This window comes from Lampetra fluviatilis, chromosome 2 (genome assembly GCF_964198595.1).
Source record: "Lampetra fluviatilis chromosome 2, kcLamFluv1.1, whole genome shotgun sequence".
Classification (NCBI taxonomy): domain Eukaryota; kingdom Metazoa; phylum Chordata; class Hyperoartia; order Petromyzontiformes; family Petromyzontidae; genus Lampetra; species Lampetra fluviatilis.
The window spans coordinates 23453506-23470581 of record NC_136276.1 but is presented as its reverse complement, the minus strand read 5'-3'; the positions used below and the strand labels follow the sequence as shown (position 1 = coordinate 23470581).

Below are 17076 nucleotides of genomic sequence, written 5' to 3'. Positions count from 1 at the left end.
TGAGTGGTGAGCAGTGAGAGTGAGTGGTGAGGGTGAGTGGTGAGGGTGAGTGGTGAGAGTCAGTGGTGAGCGGTGAGAGTGAGTGGTGAGAGGTGAGTGGTGAAGGTTAGTGGTGAGGGTGAGTGTCGAGGGTGAGTGAGTGGTAAGGGTGAGTGGTGAGCGTGAGTGGTGAGGGTGAGTGGTGAGGGTGAGTGGTGAGTAGTGAGGATGATTGGTGAGGGTGAGGGTGAGTGGTGAGTGGTGAGCAGTGAGAGTGAGTGGTGAGGGTGAGTGGTGAGGGTGAGTGGTGAGAGTCAGTGGTGAGCGGTGAGAGTGAGTGGTGAGAGGTGAGTGGTGAAGGTGAGTGGTGAGGGTGAGTGTTGAGGGTGAGTGAGTGGTGAGGGTGAGTGGTGAGCGTGAGTGGTGAGAGTGAGTGGTGAGGGTGAGTGGTGAGTAGTGAGGATGATTGGTGAGGGTGAGTGGTGAGGGGTCTGTGGTGAGTGTGAGTGGTGAGGGGTCTGTGGTGAGTGTGAGTATTGAGTGATGAGTGGTGAGGCGGTGAGTGGTGAGGTGGTGAGTGTGAGTGTGAGATTAATACTGTCTAATCGCTATAATTTTATTATCTACCGACCCTGTAATAGTAATTGCACAGATTGGGGTGGGGGGGGAGTGACGAGGACGTGAAACTTTGATGAATTTACCTCAGCGTCGCGTGTTAATGTGTGTGCATATTTTTTACGGGAATAAAAAATGGCGTCCACTCCGCAGCGACGGCATTGCTGCCCGTTGGCAGGGGCAACCGCCCGTTGCCGGGGGCAACCGCCCGTTGCCAGGGGCAACCGCCCTTGCGCATGCGCATCGGCGTGCTTCGTCGCGCAACTGTCGGCAAAAGTAAATAAATAAATAAAGAGAAATCGCACTAAATCGATAATCGGACCGCTTTAAAGTTTAGGAACGAAAAAACGGAAATGCCTATTCCCACCGCGGGGCCGGGGCGTACCCACCGGCAAAATTTTATCTCGGCGTACCCCACGGCTCGAGAGCCAAATCCCCCGCAAGCGAGCGTACGCAGATGGACAGACGGACGGACAGACAGACAGACAAAAAATGACTTTTATAGGTTAGATATATATTTATGCACGACAGACAGACAAAAAATCCCTGGTGGGCAGTGTGGAACATATTGTTCCTACCTGTGTAGTGATTTATCAGGGAGACAGACGACGTAGTTGAGGCACACTCTTTTATTTAACCAAATGGCGGTAACAATACTCGAAGGGGTAACGGCCCCTTCACCCGTACTCAATGGGAAACACCCCTAGCACTATTCCCTGACTGTCCTATTCCCGGTCCTCTGCTATGAGTGCTAGGGGAGGCTATCTGATCCGGCCCTGGTCAAGCACGGATCCCGGCACCCAGCTAACCAGGCCGTGCTCTTACAAAAGCACCGGTCCTGGAGCTCTTGGGGCCGTGCCACTGGCTTGCCCTGCTCGGCCCTGAGAAGGACAGCGAGCCAGGGGAGTCCCAGGGCCTATTCTGCCGGTCTTCAGTCTTCCCTGGTAAGCTTCTAACACACTGGCCTCGAGCCCTCTGGCTCCCCGCCTTTTATAGGAAACCTCTCCGAGGGGTGGGGCTATGGGGGATCACAGCGCCCCCATGGCCCCCCAGGGTTAACCGATGCGGACGTGGATGTAGACACCCGTGTGTGGGTGCAGACACCCTTGTGTTTCTGTCCGCCTTTCTCCCCGTAACAACCCCTACACCTGTATAATCCCTGGTGGGCAGTGGGGAACTGTTGTTCCTACCTGTATTTCGAGGACCATACCCCGGAGCTTGCCGTTGCAAGACTGATTTGGGTGGTTTGGCTTCTTTGTTTTATCCAAAAAATTTCGCCTCCGGCTAGTCTTCTCACAAAGGACCGGAATTTATTTGATGATAGAACAACTGTCCTTTTGATTTGTGACCGTTTGTCCCGGTATACGTGTGTGTCTGTTTGTTATAATTTATTTCATTAATTTCCGAAGTCACATCAAGGCCCGGCCCCTGTCCCCTTCCTCCGGTCATCTCATGGCCTGTGGACACAGATGCTCTCAATTGCCCCTAAGTGTGGTCATTCCAGTTTTACAACTTTCCGCAGTAATTAACCTCCAGATGTCCCCTATGTGGGCGAGGCAGCGGGGGGGCGGGGGGGGGGGGTCCTTTTGGCCTTTTGTTGTCTCAAGGGAGGAGTTCGCAGGTATGCATTACTGAATTTTTTTGGAACTTGCTGAATCCATATACATGAGAAAATCTATTACATTTACAATAGGCAATATCACTCTTTATATATGTTTTTGGAAAAGGCTATATACAACAACACACATACACCGAGACCACTCACTGGTTAAGGTTATCGGGTTTATTTGCTCTCCGTATTGGGTAGGTTATTTAGCGGACGCCCACATTGGTTGGGTTATTTATCCCGAAAGTCGCCTCTACGTGTTGTTCTTTCAAGGCCACAGCATTATTAATTTTTAGTTTGTTTATATGAATTGCGTTTGAGCGCCTTTGCCAGAGCAACTTTACCTAATAATCCACCGCTAGAGATTCGCCCACGAGAAGGCACCACGTGTCCATGCACTGCAATGATATTCGCAGGGCCAGGCTCCAGCCAAATGTGTTATAAAGACCTGTGCCAAACTCGGACCCACATCTAACCGAGTGGGTCCCTGTCATTAACATCTGGCAGTTCACCAGTGTTTCTTCAAGCGAGCCTGACTGCTGATGTGATACTGAGTGTCGAACCCTGTCCAAGGTGTTGCTTTTGTTGCTGTTGATGATATGGACTCTTGGAAAGTTGTGCGGCTGACGGGATGAGTAGAACTGCTCGAATTGTGTGCAGAGGCGGCTATGTGGAGGCTGTTATGCTCAGATATTTTGTTCCTTGTGATGCAACAGCTGTCGTAAGTTTGTCCACATCATGTGATAAGTGCAGAACCTATAATGCATATACAGTATATGCAACTCAACCCTGTAGTCCGAACCCAAAAGCCCCGTCCATAACCTGCATGTAATGCACATATATCCACCTCAACCTTATAGCCCTAACCATATTAAATTTTCTGGATTCAGAATTCTATGGCGTTGGAATGTGGACTCCTGGATGTGAAAGTCAGACTCTGGGAAGTGTAATTGTAATTCCTTGATTTGGAATCGGGACTCCCACTATGGAATTCCGACTCCCTGGAATAAAATCCGGACTCCCTGGAATGGAATCGAGACTCCTTAGGCTAGCAAGTGAGATGCCTCAAAAAGGAATATGGTATATAAAACAATACGTGCTCCGGATAAATAACTCCAGAAACCCCAAACCCACCTGTGTACCCACCCCTGACCCACTGCGGACTCACCCTGGACTCCAATCGGACCCACAAAGAATATTACAAGCTCCAATCCGTCACAATTGATACATATGTAATGACTCTCGGACGATGGGAACTGTAGACGGTTGCTTTATTATTATTTTGGACGCTTCACCCGGATAACTTGGCCAGGGATAACACGCAAGTAGCGACGGCGTGAAGACAGCGACGGAATGAATACAGCGACGACCCCGATCCCAAGGCAGCCCCGAACGTTTCCCCTCGCCTCCTGCCCCCGCCACGCCCCTTTTCTCGAACTCTCTGGCCCGTTCCCGAACGTCCCTGATGGTTCCCTTCTGTCACAACTCGTCCTCTATTATTATCAATCCCCTGTAATTTATACTCGCGCCTGCCAGTCCACTGTCTCCACACACGCACTGTCTCTACACATACAATGGATCAACAGCAACTTCAACAACCATTCCATTATTTGGACAACTGATGTGGAGAGAATGCAATCCTAACACGGTTTATACAGCAGATCAGCTTTTTTGACAAAAATGCAAATCAATATTGACTTCCACAAAGCCAGCAGTAAATGTTCTGCCCATGTTTTATTTACAAAAGAGGCTCAATATCATGAAAATTAAACCTGTGCAACATATTGGGCTTACAAATGTCAGCGCAATCGAATAGCAGTAACGTGATGCTTGGTTCAATATTGTGCAGCAATTCTATTTGACACTATCCCCAAATGTAGTGTATATAAAAACACAATCTTAAATAATATTTTACATTTAGTCTAGACAATCAAGAACACAGTTTAACAGAGGCAGTACGGTAAGTCCTCACTTAAAGCGTGTTCACACCACGCGTTTTCGCTAGAATGCAATTCTTCCATCAGGGAACCCTTTTTACACAACACGGAATTATAACGTGGAACGTGCACTGTTATAATGCGGAATACATACCGTTATAAGACAGAACATACCCGTTATATCGTGCAATACATCCATTATAACATTAATGGCGCCCATTAAAACGTCGACGACGAACTACTTTATTGAACTGCGTGGCTGTGCGGTTCGATACAGTTTGCGGAATGATACTGTGAGGCAGCAGCATACTCTCTGAAATTGTTGTCGCTTAAAGCATTGTTAGCTTAACACGCCACTTTTCAAGAATGCAACTACCGCATTAAACGAGGGCTTACTATATGTTACGTTTACAAAGGACGTTGGGTGAATACCCTTGATGTTAATTCCAATTCCCTACTGTGAGGCGTGGCTTTGCAATTGTCAGTTTAAGAAATTGTAAGTTTAAGAAATAAAGATGTATGTTTCAAAACGCCAGTTACTCAATCGTAATACAATAGAGATCATTTCAAACGGAAAGCTATTCTACACTTCTGTGCATAATAGGATCAGCAATGTAATTTGCAGGCGGATTTTTATAGAGGTGCCGAAGCAATGGCATCGTTGTTGGGTTCCTGTTGTTTCTGTCGGCCAAGTGTGACTCGCAGGTTGGCCCAGAAGAGGGCCTGCTTCCCGCGGTGTGCAGGCCACTCCAGGTAGGTTTTGCGCGCCATGAGTCGACGCAACCGGCAGAAGCGGCTGGGCACCGAGTCGCGTGGGATGGGCTCCAGCTGAACGAGCACCAGAGCGTCGTCTCGGCTCTCAATGAGGCGCTGCTGCGCAAAGTACAGCTCGTAGTGGCACCACTCGCTCTCCACGAAACTTTGTGAGATGACAAAGAGAGTCTTGCGGCTCTGCTCGATGCAGTCAATGATGTTGTCCATGATGTGGCGGCCGGGAACAAAGTCCCGCTCGTGCACGCAGAGTCGGAACGGTGGTACTGAGTGCGACTCCAGCTCAGGCAAAAGCTGCTCCATTACCCAGGCAGCGTCGTGCTGGCTGTATGACACAAACGCATCGTAGTCTTTGTTTCCGTCTGGGTCTGAGAGGAAATTCCGCCGCTTGGCTTGGAGCCAAGCCCACGTCATGCGCACGTACCAAAGCGCATCCAGGTACCAGCAGAGCCCGACCAGGAGAGCGGTGCAAACGAATGTAGTAACACAGGCTATCACGCTCTTCATTGTTGTGTCACAGTAGAGTGTGGGGAAGGAGACCGAGGACAGCTGTTTACCAACTTCATTCTCTGGATTGGAGCAGTGATATTCAGCTGGCCATCCTTCAATGCGCAATGGTGAAGAATTCTCACAGAAAGTGACAAAGTGGCGGATGTTGCACGTGCAATAGAATGGGTTTCCCTTCATGTCCAGCAGGGTGAGATTACCCAGACGGTGCAGGACAGAGGGCTCCACTGTCCACAATATGTTTCCGGCGATCGTCAGCACCTTCAGCCAGGGCAGAGCCTGGGGTAGCTGAACTGGGATGGTGCTCAGCTTGTTGTTACTCAAGTACAGCTCTTTCAGGTTTTCAAACTTCATCAATTTATTGCCAACGTTTTGGATCTCATTGTTACTCACGTCGAGTGACTGCAGTGATGTTGGCAGGCAGTCAAACACGTCATCTGTTAGTAAATTGGACGAGATGTTGAAAACTTGCAAATTCGAAGGCCACTTGCAATTGGAATTCCATTCACTGACGATCTGATTTTCAGAAACATCAAGCAGTTTCAAAGAGGGACAAATTCTTAACATGACACCGACATTATGGATATGAGTCAAATGGTTTTTCCTAAGAATTAGTTCCGTAAGGTTTGGTAGTCGTACTTCAGAGCATGTCAGGAATGAAGTATACTCTGTCAACAAATTACCCGAAATGTCAAGGGTAAGGATATTTGTTAGGCCACTTAAAATTCCACAAGGTAAGTAATAGAGGTTTACAAAAATTAAAGCCAGTGATTGAACGTTAACTAAGAAAGGTTGGAGATTTAGAAGTGCATAAAACGAATAAGGTCCTTTGATAGTAAAGCTTTCAATCAATATATGCCGTACATTTGGAGCAGACTTTAAACTCTCCCTTAAAGGAAAATAACCATAGCCTTCATATTTAATGTGTCGTAAATTCAGACATCTTAGTTTCGTAGTTTCTATGACTTCATTTACCAGAAATTTGGCAGCAGATTCTTCGAAGTAGGTATGTGATATAGTTAACACTTCTACCATGCTCTGTGGCTTTGAAATACATTTAAAAGGGTTTACATCACCAGAGTAATCAGTAAAATTAAGGAATTCCAATTGCAACTCCACACTGTTACAGGAGACATCACAGATTATGTCAGTGAGCAGCTCAATGTTTGTGTGCATGGTTAAGGCCAGAGTAACACTCTTTAGACTGTGGAATGCCGACAGAGAACCTCTAGTGTAGATAGTCAGGTTTCCAGTCACAACGGAGAGATGTTCCAGTTCCATTGCCTCGCTGACACTTTGGTGCATTTCGGTGACATTCGGACCCCCAACCTTCAGATGATACAGAGTCTTGAGAGATGTGAAGGAACCTGGAATATGTAAAGAAATATAAGAGTTGTTTCTAACGTCCAGAGATCTTACAGACTTGAGAACAGCAAAGGAGTCATCCCATGCCCCTGGTAATCTGTTATTACTCAGGTCAATGTCTTCTAAAGCAGAGTTGTTTGAGAAAGCCCAGGGGTCAAAGCTTGATATTTGGTTGAAGCCCACATTGAGTGTTTTTAGCCCTGAAAGTACTGACAGGTGCTCTCTATGAATGCGAGAGATCTGGTTGTAGGACATGTCCAGAGAGGTTATGGTGACTGGGAAGTATTTAGGCACAGAGTGCAGGCCCAGGCGTGAGCAGTCAGCTCTGACTCCTCTTATCTGGCAGCCGTTGAAGATGGAAGTCCTATGGCTCCACGCAGCTCCCGCCATCAGGACGACCATCACCAGCAGAGTCACGCTCATCTCCATTGCGTTCCCTTACCCTCGTAGCCAGCACTGACGACACACACAGTTACAACTGGAGGGTTATGCACGGTGAAATTAGTCTTCATCTCAGAAATCACCAATGTGGCTGCACATGGATCAAATTAAGTCCAGACTATGGAATCTTGGTGACATCTAATGCCCATAGTACCAGGGCTGGCAATATAAGCACATATAGAGATACCAAATTTGTCATGCTGGAAAAGCATGGTATTTTTTACAATAATAATAGTTTAGCACAAATAGGCTACGCATCCAGCCAGGTGGCTCAGCAGTAAAATGAGCCGCTTACAGTGGAAGATTGCGAATTCAAACATTGGTTGGTGGTTGACTTGGCCTATAATCTCTCTCGTGTCGATAAAATGAATATCACTTTGTCGGGACGTTAAGAGTAGTTAACGTTACCACCACCATAGGAATGTGGGATTCATCCGCCTGGCTGCTACTGTGACAGGAAGGCGATTATAAATCAGCACTTCTTACGTTAAAGAAAGACTCTGTCTATAACAAGACTGCTAATCGCAGATCGCACTTTCAGCGAATCAAAAATGGTCATCTGGAATTCGCTTGGTATGGGCCTTCCACCAATTGCCAAGCAACCGGCATCTGTCCAGGCCAGCTTCCAAAACAATATTATAACGAGCATATTTCACCAGAGCGTTTGCAAAATGACAAGTGGACAGGCGAGCGCCACTGCGAGTTCTTTGGTACTCTATAAATATGGAGTATTATTATTACAATTAAGATAATCAAGGCAATGGTGTGGAGTGTAGCTTTTTACAGAGTTGAAACGTGGACACAGAAAGTGAGACAGTTGGAAGCTTTCTAGATGTGCAGGATGCAGAGAGTACGATGGACAGAGACGAGGACCAATGAAGGAATCCTGAATGGCATCAATGAAAGAAGAATGATCATGGAAGTCATCAGAACGAGAAAGAAGTGGATTGGCCTCGTAGTACATGGGAATGGGATGATGGACACGAATGTTGTGGATAAAATGGAAAACAAAATAATGAGAGAAGGAGGACAGAGAACAGAGTAGCACGGAGAAGATGGCAGCCAAGGAGCTGCCGCACAGGCAGAGCAGTGCCACAGAAGATCACGATCCAACTCATCTCTGTCTGCTTCTTCCCCCGCACGGCTCCACTGTGGAATTCTCTACTCCCAGCATCGCTAAGCTCTTACCTTGCTCTATTCAAGACACGTGTCAACTCTTACCTCTGACGGTGCTGTTTGTTGCTGACCGCTTGACGTTTTGGGGCCCGTGCTCAGCACCTGTTTAAACAAAATCCGGATCACAGCGCAATAAAGCCAAATATCCCTCTATAGTCTTTAGCAGCACCGATTTAGACCGGCAAGGCACACAAGGGGGTAAGTGGCCAGCACCACGCCGGGCCGCATTTGTCTACCAAGTGCCCATGTTTACACACCGCAACTAGTACTCATTTAAGACTGAGTCAACATAGGAGAGGCCCAGCGCCGGTTCAGATATTCCTTACTGATGTTGGCAATGAGCATGAATCGTAGCGCAGTGCACTAACCACTGTGCCACCGCTCCCATTAGAGCAAGAATAGTGTGGGTATATCATTGAACAAATCAGTTTAGCCGACTTGAGATTACAGACCCCAGTCAAATTTACCTTAAGTCACAATACAAATACAGCATTGCAAGTATGTGTGTATGTATGTATGTTAAACTTATTTCGCACCGTACATATAGGAATCTGTCCTAATCGGAGGTGTGGGGAAAGTACAACAAACTAAGCACACAAAGCAGTTCTCAAGAAAAAAGTTTTACATTTATATTTAAAAGTGCATAGCTCAAGTGGCTTCCTAATATCGAAAGGAAGAGGGTTCCAGAAGCGTATCTAAAAGAGCGCAATGCAGTGACCGTCTCTATTTGATGGTTAACAAAACACCATTGCGAAGATGACCGGAGTTCACGTGATAGTGTATTCTCCTTGACGAGAATCAGCAAGGTATTGTGGTTCATTTGTGGCAAGCACTTTGTGTCTAATGCGTACGACCTTATAATGTATTTGTTTGGCAACTGCAAGCCAATGCAGCTCAGTGAGCACTGGATGGGCATGGTCAGACTTTACAATACCCGTCACCACACGTGCCAAAGAATGTTGTACACGCTGCAGCTTCGTAAAGTTTGTTGCCAGACGTCCAATAGAGTAGTAAGTTACAATAATCGAGCCTTGTCGATACTATACGACACGCCAACGTGTTGGCTATGTTACAACTTAATAGTGGTTGAATGTCAAACTTGATTTGGAGCTTTCGTGACTGCAGGAATTATTCTTTGGTTCTTTCGGTTAAGTCACGTATAAAGATAAAATGATAAATTAAATTAAATACTAGCATACGACGTTTCGATTGCAACACAAGCAATCATCATCAGGTATAAATTAAATAGAAACACAAATCTAGTATACTTAGAAATGTAATGTAATGTGTGTTGCAATCGAAACGTCGTATGCTAGTATTTAATTAAATTTATTATTTTATCTTTATATACGTGACTTTACCGAAAGAACCAAAGAATAGTGGTTGAATGTGTCGTAGAGCCCTGATATGAAATTGCAGGACCTGACTATATTTTGCACGTGGTGATCAAACGACATATTCTGGTCGAGTATAGTTACTCCCGCAATGTACTGTATTTTTATAGTTGTAATTACTTGGGCAGTTTCAATGCTCTTGTTATTTGATTTGGTTTTGGTATTCAATGCCCTGTTGATTTCTGTGCGGGGTGATCTGCTCTTATCAAGACGCTCATTCATCGAGCTAAGAAAGTGTCAGATGGTGACAGTCTGAGAAGTGAAATTTAACATGTTAAAGAAGTGCTGCAAATGAAAGGTTACAATGATGCACAAATCAAAAGGGCATTGAATACCAAAACCAAATCAAATAACAAGGGCATTGAAACTGCCCAAGTAATTTTAACGATCAAAATACCGTACATTGCGGGAGTAACTGATAAACTAGCCAGATGTTTAGAAAAACAAAATATCCGAGTCAGATTTGGCATGGTACATAAAATACAGAATTTAATATCTGGTACAAAAGATGTATTACCGAAGCTATCAACAGGTGTGTACATGATTAACTGCACGTGTGGTAAATGTTATGTTGGGCAAACAGGACGAATGATCAGCACGAGACTTAAAGAAAATCAGAGAAATATAAAATTCTCCCAAATGCAACTGTCAGCAGTAGCAGAACACGCGTGCCAACAAGGACACTCAATTGATTTTGATGTTGAAGTTGTGTGCAAAACTAGGAACTACCGGCCAAGACTAATTAGATAATCTATTGAAATTTAGAGAAGTACAACGTAATTTTACCGTTCTGATAGCTACAGGCTTCGTGTTGCTTGGAAGCGAATTATAAAGTGATACACTGTTTAACTGCATGTCTATATGATGTTGAAGTTTTGTGCAAAACAAGCTACTACTGGCCAAACCTAATTAGAGAATCTATCGAAATTAAAATAAATCAAAATAACTTTAACCGTTCGGATAGCTACCGTCTTAGTGCTGCGTGGAAGCGAATCATCAAATAATATATTATTGAAAAGCATGCCTACAAAGGGCAGCGTACTTGAATAGGGATTACTGTCGGTAGGGCTATTTTAATAAACACAATAGACAGGATGGACAAGTTCAAATGGCTCGCATAATGCACATGCATAATGTATGTTGCCTCAGTAATCCCCCCCCCATCCCACATTGTGCAAGAGCACAGTAGGGTGATCAACACGCCTCTATTTAAGGAACGAACCAGTAAGACTTCTCCACAAATTTGGCTGTCGCCTGATGAAGCTAGTTGTAATTCCTGGTGAAACGTCGTACTCAGTTTGTGAATGTTGTGGCTTGGCTCTCCAACACACTGGTGTTGTACTAGTGTGGTGGTCAAGGTTGACACAGGCGCCACAACCTAGGGGAGGGGTACGTACCGGTCTGGACTGGTCCGGACCGGTCGGTCAAGGAGGCGGTTGGAACCGCTCTGAGGGGAGGGGGCTGGCGAGAGCTGGGGCCCCGAGACACCCCCGCCCCTCAGAGAGGGGATATATAAGACGGCTCCCGGAGAGCGGGAGTCAGTCCATCTCATCTCAAGCTGAAGCGAGGAGCCGCCGGAGACCCTGGACCCCAAGCCCCGAGGATGTCGCCGAGCCGGGACTGAGTGGGCTGCGGGAGGGGTGTTAAGCTTCCCTAGGCTAAGGAGCCGCAGGTTAGAGTAGGAGAGTAGTCAGAATAGCCCGGAGGCTGTACCTCCCTAGGTTGTGTGGATTGGGCTATTCCCCAGTGCGTCAGAATGTCTAGCTGTTATTGAAAAAAAGCGTGTGGCCTCTAAAGAAGTCTCCGTCTCCTTCAAGATACTACACTAGTGACAAATTCGCATGTTCTGTTTACGTGACAACCCTTACTAGTTGGCTGTGTCGGGTGGTGGCGGGTTTTAATGATAAATTTATATATTTATGCGATCTAACCCAAAAACCTCTATTATGGATGATATTGATCACGAAAGCCTACGTGTTATACAAAGACGTTCCATTAATTATTGTTATTGTTATCAAGGAAACCACAGTAGCAGTGCCGACGCTTGTCAATGCAAAATAGACTATTGATGTATACCTAGTGGTAGCAAAGATGTAGGAAAAGCTTTGGTTGGCGAGGGCACTCGAACTTATCAGGAAGATTTTTTGGAAAAAGGCGACAATGTAGCATGGTCAGCCTACTGTGTATCTCTGAAAGATGACTCCAACTAAGAGGATAAGCAAGCAACTCTCACACAACTATTGCCACTCTTCTATGAAAAGGCAGCAACAGCCACCATTATCAAGCATGGTATAGATGTTCAGCGCCAAGCCATACAATTCCTCCACCCTGGCCAAATTCCTGTAATGGCCATGGATGCTCCGCTGTATGCCCTAACAAAGTCTATGCAACATGGGGAGGAAAAGTATGTCGTCATGTTTGGAGACTACCTGGAGGACTCAGGTTAGACCACTGCACGAACACAGGCAGGTATTGCCTGCTCAGGCACAGCAGATTAATTTCATCGCAGCTGCCACCTCACCAGAACAAGGCAAGCACACCAAATTAGTGCTTTGGCCTCTTGCTGGAGCTTGGCCAAGGCCAAGCTTTCCCTTGCACGGAGCAGCCCCACATTGATGGAGACAAGACATGAGCAGCAAGAGCCCAACATTTCAGGACTGAGATACAATCCTCAGTCTAAACTGGGATACAATCCTCAGTCTCATCTTTATCAGAGCTGTTACATGTGTAGTGGTGATACGCGCTGGGGGTAGCGATCAGGTGCCAGCGCGTCGTGATTGAATGTGTGTGTGGTGACGCGCGCTGACGGTGAGGGATCAGGGGTCAGCGCGGGATCGTGGGTTGTGTGGTGCTGATTGGCTGGGTGCCGGTGACGCGCTGGTGTGGGAGTGATCGGGTGGCAGCGCGGCGTGATTGGTTGGTGAGTGGAAACACGCGTTGGGGAAAAGAGGATCGTAGAGATAGCGCGTTGGGATTGGTTCACTAAGAAGCGATGCTCGCATCGAGGTCCGCATCCGCTCCGTCTCCCGGGAGGAGGGACTATATAAGGTGATGCGCACAGGCGCACGGGGAGAGTGTAACCAGCGAAGACTGAAGACGGGAGGAAGAGACAGGGCCCTGCGGTACCTAGTCCCGCTGTCCTGTGAGGACCGGGACTCTGTGTAACCCAGGGGTGGAGTGTAGGGTGAGCATGCAGTGTCAGCATGCAGAGTGTGTAGCCAGGGCCTAGAGTCTACACGAGACGAGTGATGTGGGTGTAGCCAGAGGCATAGGGTCTACACGAGACGAGTCTACACGAGAAGAGTCTACACGAGACGAGTGATGTGTGTGTAGCCAGAGGCATAGGGTCTACACGAGAAGAGTCTACACGAGACGAGTGATGGGTGTGTAGCCAGAGGCATAGGGTCTACACGAGACGAGTCTACACGAGAAGAGTCTACACGAGACGAGTGATGTGTGTGTAGCCAGAGGCATAGGGTCTACACGAGACGAGTACAGTGTGTTATAAGAAGAATAGAGGTTACGAGTTGTACCGGTGTCTGGTGACTGTACTCGGAAGAATAGAGACCACACGTTGTATCGAGATAAGCGAAGATTTAATAAAAGAAGTGTGTTACCCATCAAGGAGTTTCCTGCCGTCATTTCCAATACTTCACATGTGGAGCGCCATTGTTAGGCTGTATGTATGTTACCATTGAGACGTACCTGTAGTAGCGGACATGTGTCAACAGGAAGGGGTAGACAGGCTAGGTGGGATGAGCCGGAACGTTGGGCCACTAGGGTCCCCAGACCCCAAGAGGGGGGCTGGGGGATATTCCAGGGCCCCCTAGACAGTTCCAGGGGGAAGGCATGGCTAGGGGCGAAGAGACCCTAGAACAGGTATAAAAGCCGGACCACTGAACGGGTCCGGCAGTCCTCGTCCACCTGAAGACCCAAAGAGCTTAACCAGTATAGGGTTAGCACTATAACCAGAGTGAGGGCACATTAGTCCGGAGGGGCTACCTCGTTAGTGTATCGGGTGTAAGGGGCCGTTACCCCTTTGTGTTATGTTCAACCAGTTGTAATAAATGTGTTGCCTCTAAGAAACCGTCTCTCCCTCGTCTTGGACTCACTACACATGTGTAGGGAGCGACTTCCGAGGCGCAATCACTGGGCGACATATATATACGGCTACGCAGACAGCGACGGGAGCCAGGACCTGGACCCCACGATAGCCCCAAACCTTCGGCCACGCCCCCTTCTAGAACCTTCGAGCAGGTTCCCGGAGCTTCCCGACTTACCCCGCCTTTTACCTTTAACTCAGTTACGCCCCCCTTATAGTTGGTTATTACATAACGCACCTAAACTCGTGATTAACCCTCCTGGTCAAAAGATGGCACCCTGTCATTACACATGCAACAATATAAAACGAGTCTGGTTTCCAAAGGATACTGTCATTATTCAAATATACACTAGACAACGAAATACCCAAATAATTGACTGATACCAATTGAAATAACAGCAGCCATTGCCACTATGTGGCTTTGACATTCACATGGCGCTTGTGCCAGGCTGGGTGCACTCCGAGGCCAAGTGAAGTATCGAAGGCTCACAGACAGGAGGTTATGGGACAGACCCAGCTACCATGGTTTGAGTGACTGAGATGAATAGCAGATGCACCACCTCCACTGTGTAAACTTGCTGCATTTTAGCCACTCGGCACTCTGATAGTTGTGACTGTCGATCCTACACCCTCCGTTTTTACTGGAGGGTGACTGCCTCCAACTGCCTAGTAGCATCCTTCACGAGCCTCCTCCACAGAGGCCGATCTTGACACCGGTTATTGGCAAGTCCACTCAGCTCCAAATAATTTTGTACTGTATGAGTCCATCTCTTCTTTAGCCCATGTCACTCACTCACCCACACACTCTCCTACTAACTCACTCACTCACCCCTCCACGTTCGCACACCCACTCACCTATCAGCTCATATCTTCTCCATCCTGTGCCGCGCCTACTTTGGCAGCATGCGGTGGCTGATCATGCGGGCTACGTAGCCCAGCTTTTGCAGACTCGCCTACCAGAGGAGTTCACCGATGATAGGGACTGTTTCCAGATCATTCAACGATCCATGAGCTCCTCGCACTGTGATCTAGCCTCGTGGTTAAACCCAGGATGGATAATCAGAGGCACACACGGCACACACGCGCAATAAAGACAATACCGCTGCTGCTGTTGAGGTCTGCGCTGCTCGCTGTGCTGGCGCTGGGCTGCTCGCTCTGTCTCCTGCAGCTGCTACGGAAAGAGGATGGAGAGAGAGCAATAGAGTGTGGGGGTGGTGGAGGCATGGAAGAGATGAGTGTACTAAAGAGAGGGAGGGGTGTATGGAGAGAGGAGTGTATATATAGAGAGGGGTGTATGGAGATAGTGACAGGCGTGTATGGAGAGAGAGGGGGTGTATAGAGAGAGAGAGTGTATGCAGAGAAAGGGGGGGGTATAGAGCGAGGGTGTATGGAGAGAGAAAGAGGGGTGTATGGAGAGAGCACGAGGGGTGTGTGGAAAGAGTGAGAGGGGTGTATGGAGCGAGATGAGTGTATCAAGAGAGAGAGGGGGGGGGTAGGGAGAGAGAGTGGGGTGTATGGTAAGAAAGTGGGGTGTATGGAGAGAGAGTTTTTAACCAATTTCATTGCTGCCAGCAGCATAAGCACCTAGATCCAATTTCAATAGAAGTGAAATCCAATACAGCATCGTGTGTGCCCGTCACAAACAGGTAGGTTCGTCAGGCCCTCAAAATGCAGGGCTTTCACGCAACACATGGAGAGCGCTCTTTTGGCACGCTCATTAGGGACACGTTCCTGCAGCCTCTGAGCTTCTGTAGCTTCCAAGAGTCAATGCGGCCAGGAGGCTGAATGCAGGTAGTCGCCACTATCCTCCGGCGCCTCCAGTTTCAAACGTAGCGTCTGCATGGCTCATGGCACGTCCCACAGCAGCTTCTCCCCGGCTAGCATGGAGTGGAGTCCCGCAGTGCTAGCGATATCAGCTGCGGTCTTCTACTTCCACTGGTGGCCCTTCACGAGGTTGCTGACTGTCCCCACCTCTACTGAGGTGAAGCGTAGGGCCAAAGTCTTCTCTCCTCTGATCGATTTGAAGAGGCTATTGCAGCACAAGGGTTCGTTCAAGAAATTTTGATATCATCGTGTGTGTGTGCCCTTGCTCCACTAAAAACTCTGCCACACGTCAAAAAGTCTCTGGTAATAAGCTGCCAGCCTCGTGTAGTTGACCAGGCCCAGGTCTAACAGGAACAGCAGAGACATCCTGCGTCTCTCAGCAGGCTGAGGACCGGCGACATCCAGGGTAGCTCCTCATCTTCGTACAGCAGCAGCTTCACGGCCAGAAGAATTAAGTTCATCACCCTGGCATAAACATCCGCCAAGCCCTGGCCAACCTCACCCACTAGCAGGCAGAGAAACCCCAGCCTCAACAGGTGCTTCCCGTGCCATACAAAGTGCATGAGTGACCGGTTCACTCTGGTGAGTAGCCAGCCCGGAGGCTGGATGGCTTTGGTCTTGTGCCACAGCACAGATGCTGCCAGGTTATTAACGATGAGCACTCGCCCCTGAAAGAACATTTGCAAAGCGAGGCGTGCCCATGCCAGCAATTTACTCTCAATTCTGTCGGCCAGGTCCCATTGTTGTTAGCGACGAGTGGTTTCCCCAGGGAGACTCCCAGGTACTTGATACTGTCAGCCTGTCAACTGAATTTTCCTGGGAGAAGCACAGAAAGCACGCCGCACTGTGACCCCAAACACAGAGCCTCACACTTGGCCCAGTTCACCCTGGCACAAGAGGCCTTCTCATACACTCCCACCACCCAGCAGAGTGCGGACATGTCCTGCACATCGTTAACCACGATATGTTGTCTGTGTACGCAGAGACCTTGATGGCTGCATCTTCAGGTCCTGGAACCTTGAAACCAGACAGAGGTTGTCTCAAGTGGAGTAGGAGTGGCTCAATAGACAGGGTGCAAGTAGCTCAAGAGAGGGCATCCCTGTCTGACCCCCGTCGTTATGGAAAAAGTGCTGCTGAGCCGCTGGTTGATTTTCATGCGGTGTGTACAGGAGCTTAACGTGAGAGATAAATGCCTGGCTAAAGCCGAAAGACGCTACCAGTTTTTCCCAGGTACTCATGGCTCACTCTATCAAAGGCCTTCTCCTGATCCGAGATGAGGAGGCCTGAATCCATGTTGTGCGTTTCTGAAAGGAACATTGTATCTCTGACCATACCTGATGTCATCATATACAGTGAGGA

The 17076-nt window shown here is 47.9% G+C and overlaps 2 protein-coding genes across 2 annotated transcripts in view; one reads left to right on the top strand and one right to left on the bottom strand.

Annotated features, from left to right (window-relative positions):
* Positions 1–17076, top strand: part of LOC144944340 (toll-like receptor 2) — a 90464-nt gene that overhangs the window by 30678 nt on the left and 42710 nt on the right. The window lies entirely within an intron of this gene.
* Positions 3882–15350, bottom strand: LOC144944347 (toll-like receptor 2). Its single transcript, XM_078872450.1, has 3 exons — positions 14994–15350; positions 8443–8499; positions 3882–7236 (listed from the first exon to the last, which is right to left on the bottom strand). Exon 3 carries the CDS (start codon positions 7207–7209, stop codon positions 4771–4773), a length of 2439 nt encoding a protein of 812 aa, XP_078728576.1. The 5' UTR covers positions 7210–7236; positions 8443–8499; positions 14994–15350; the 3' UTR covers positions 3882–4770.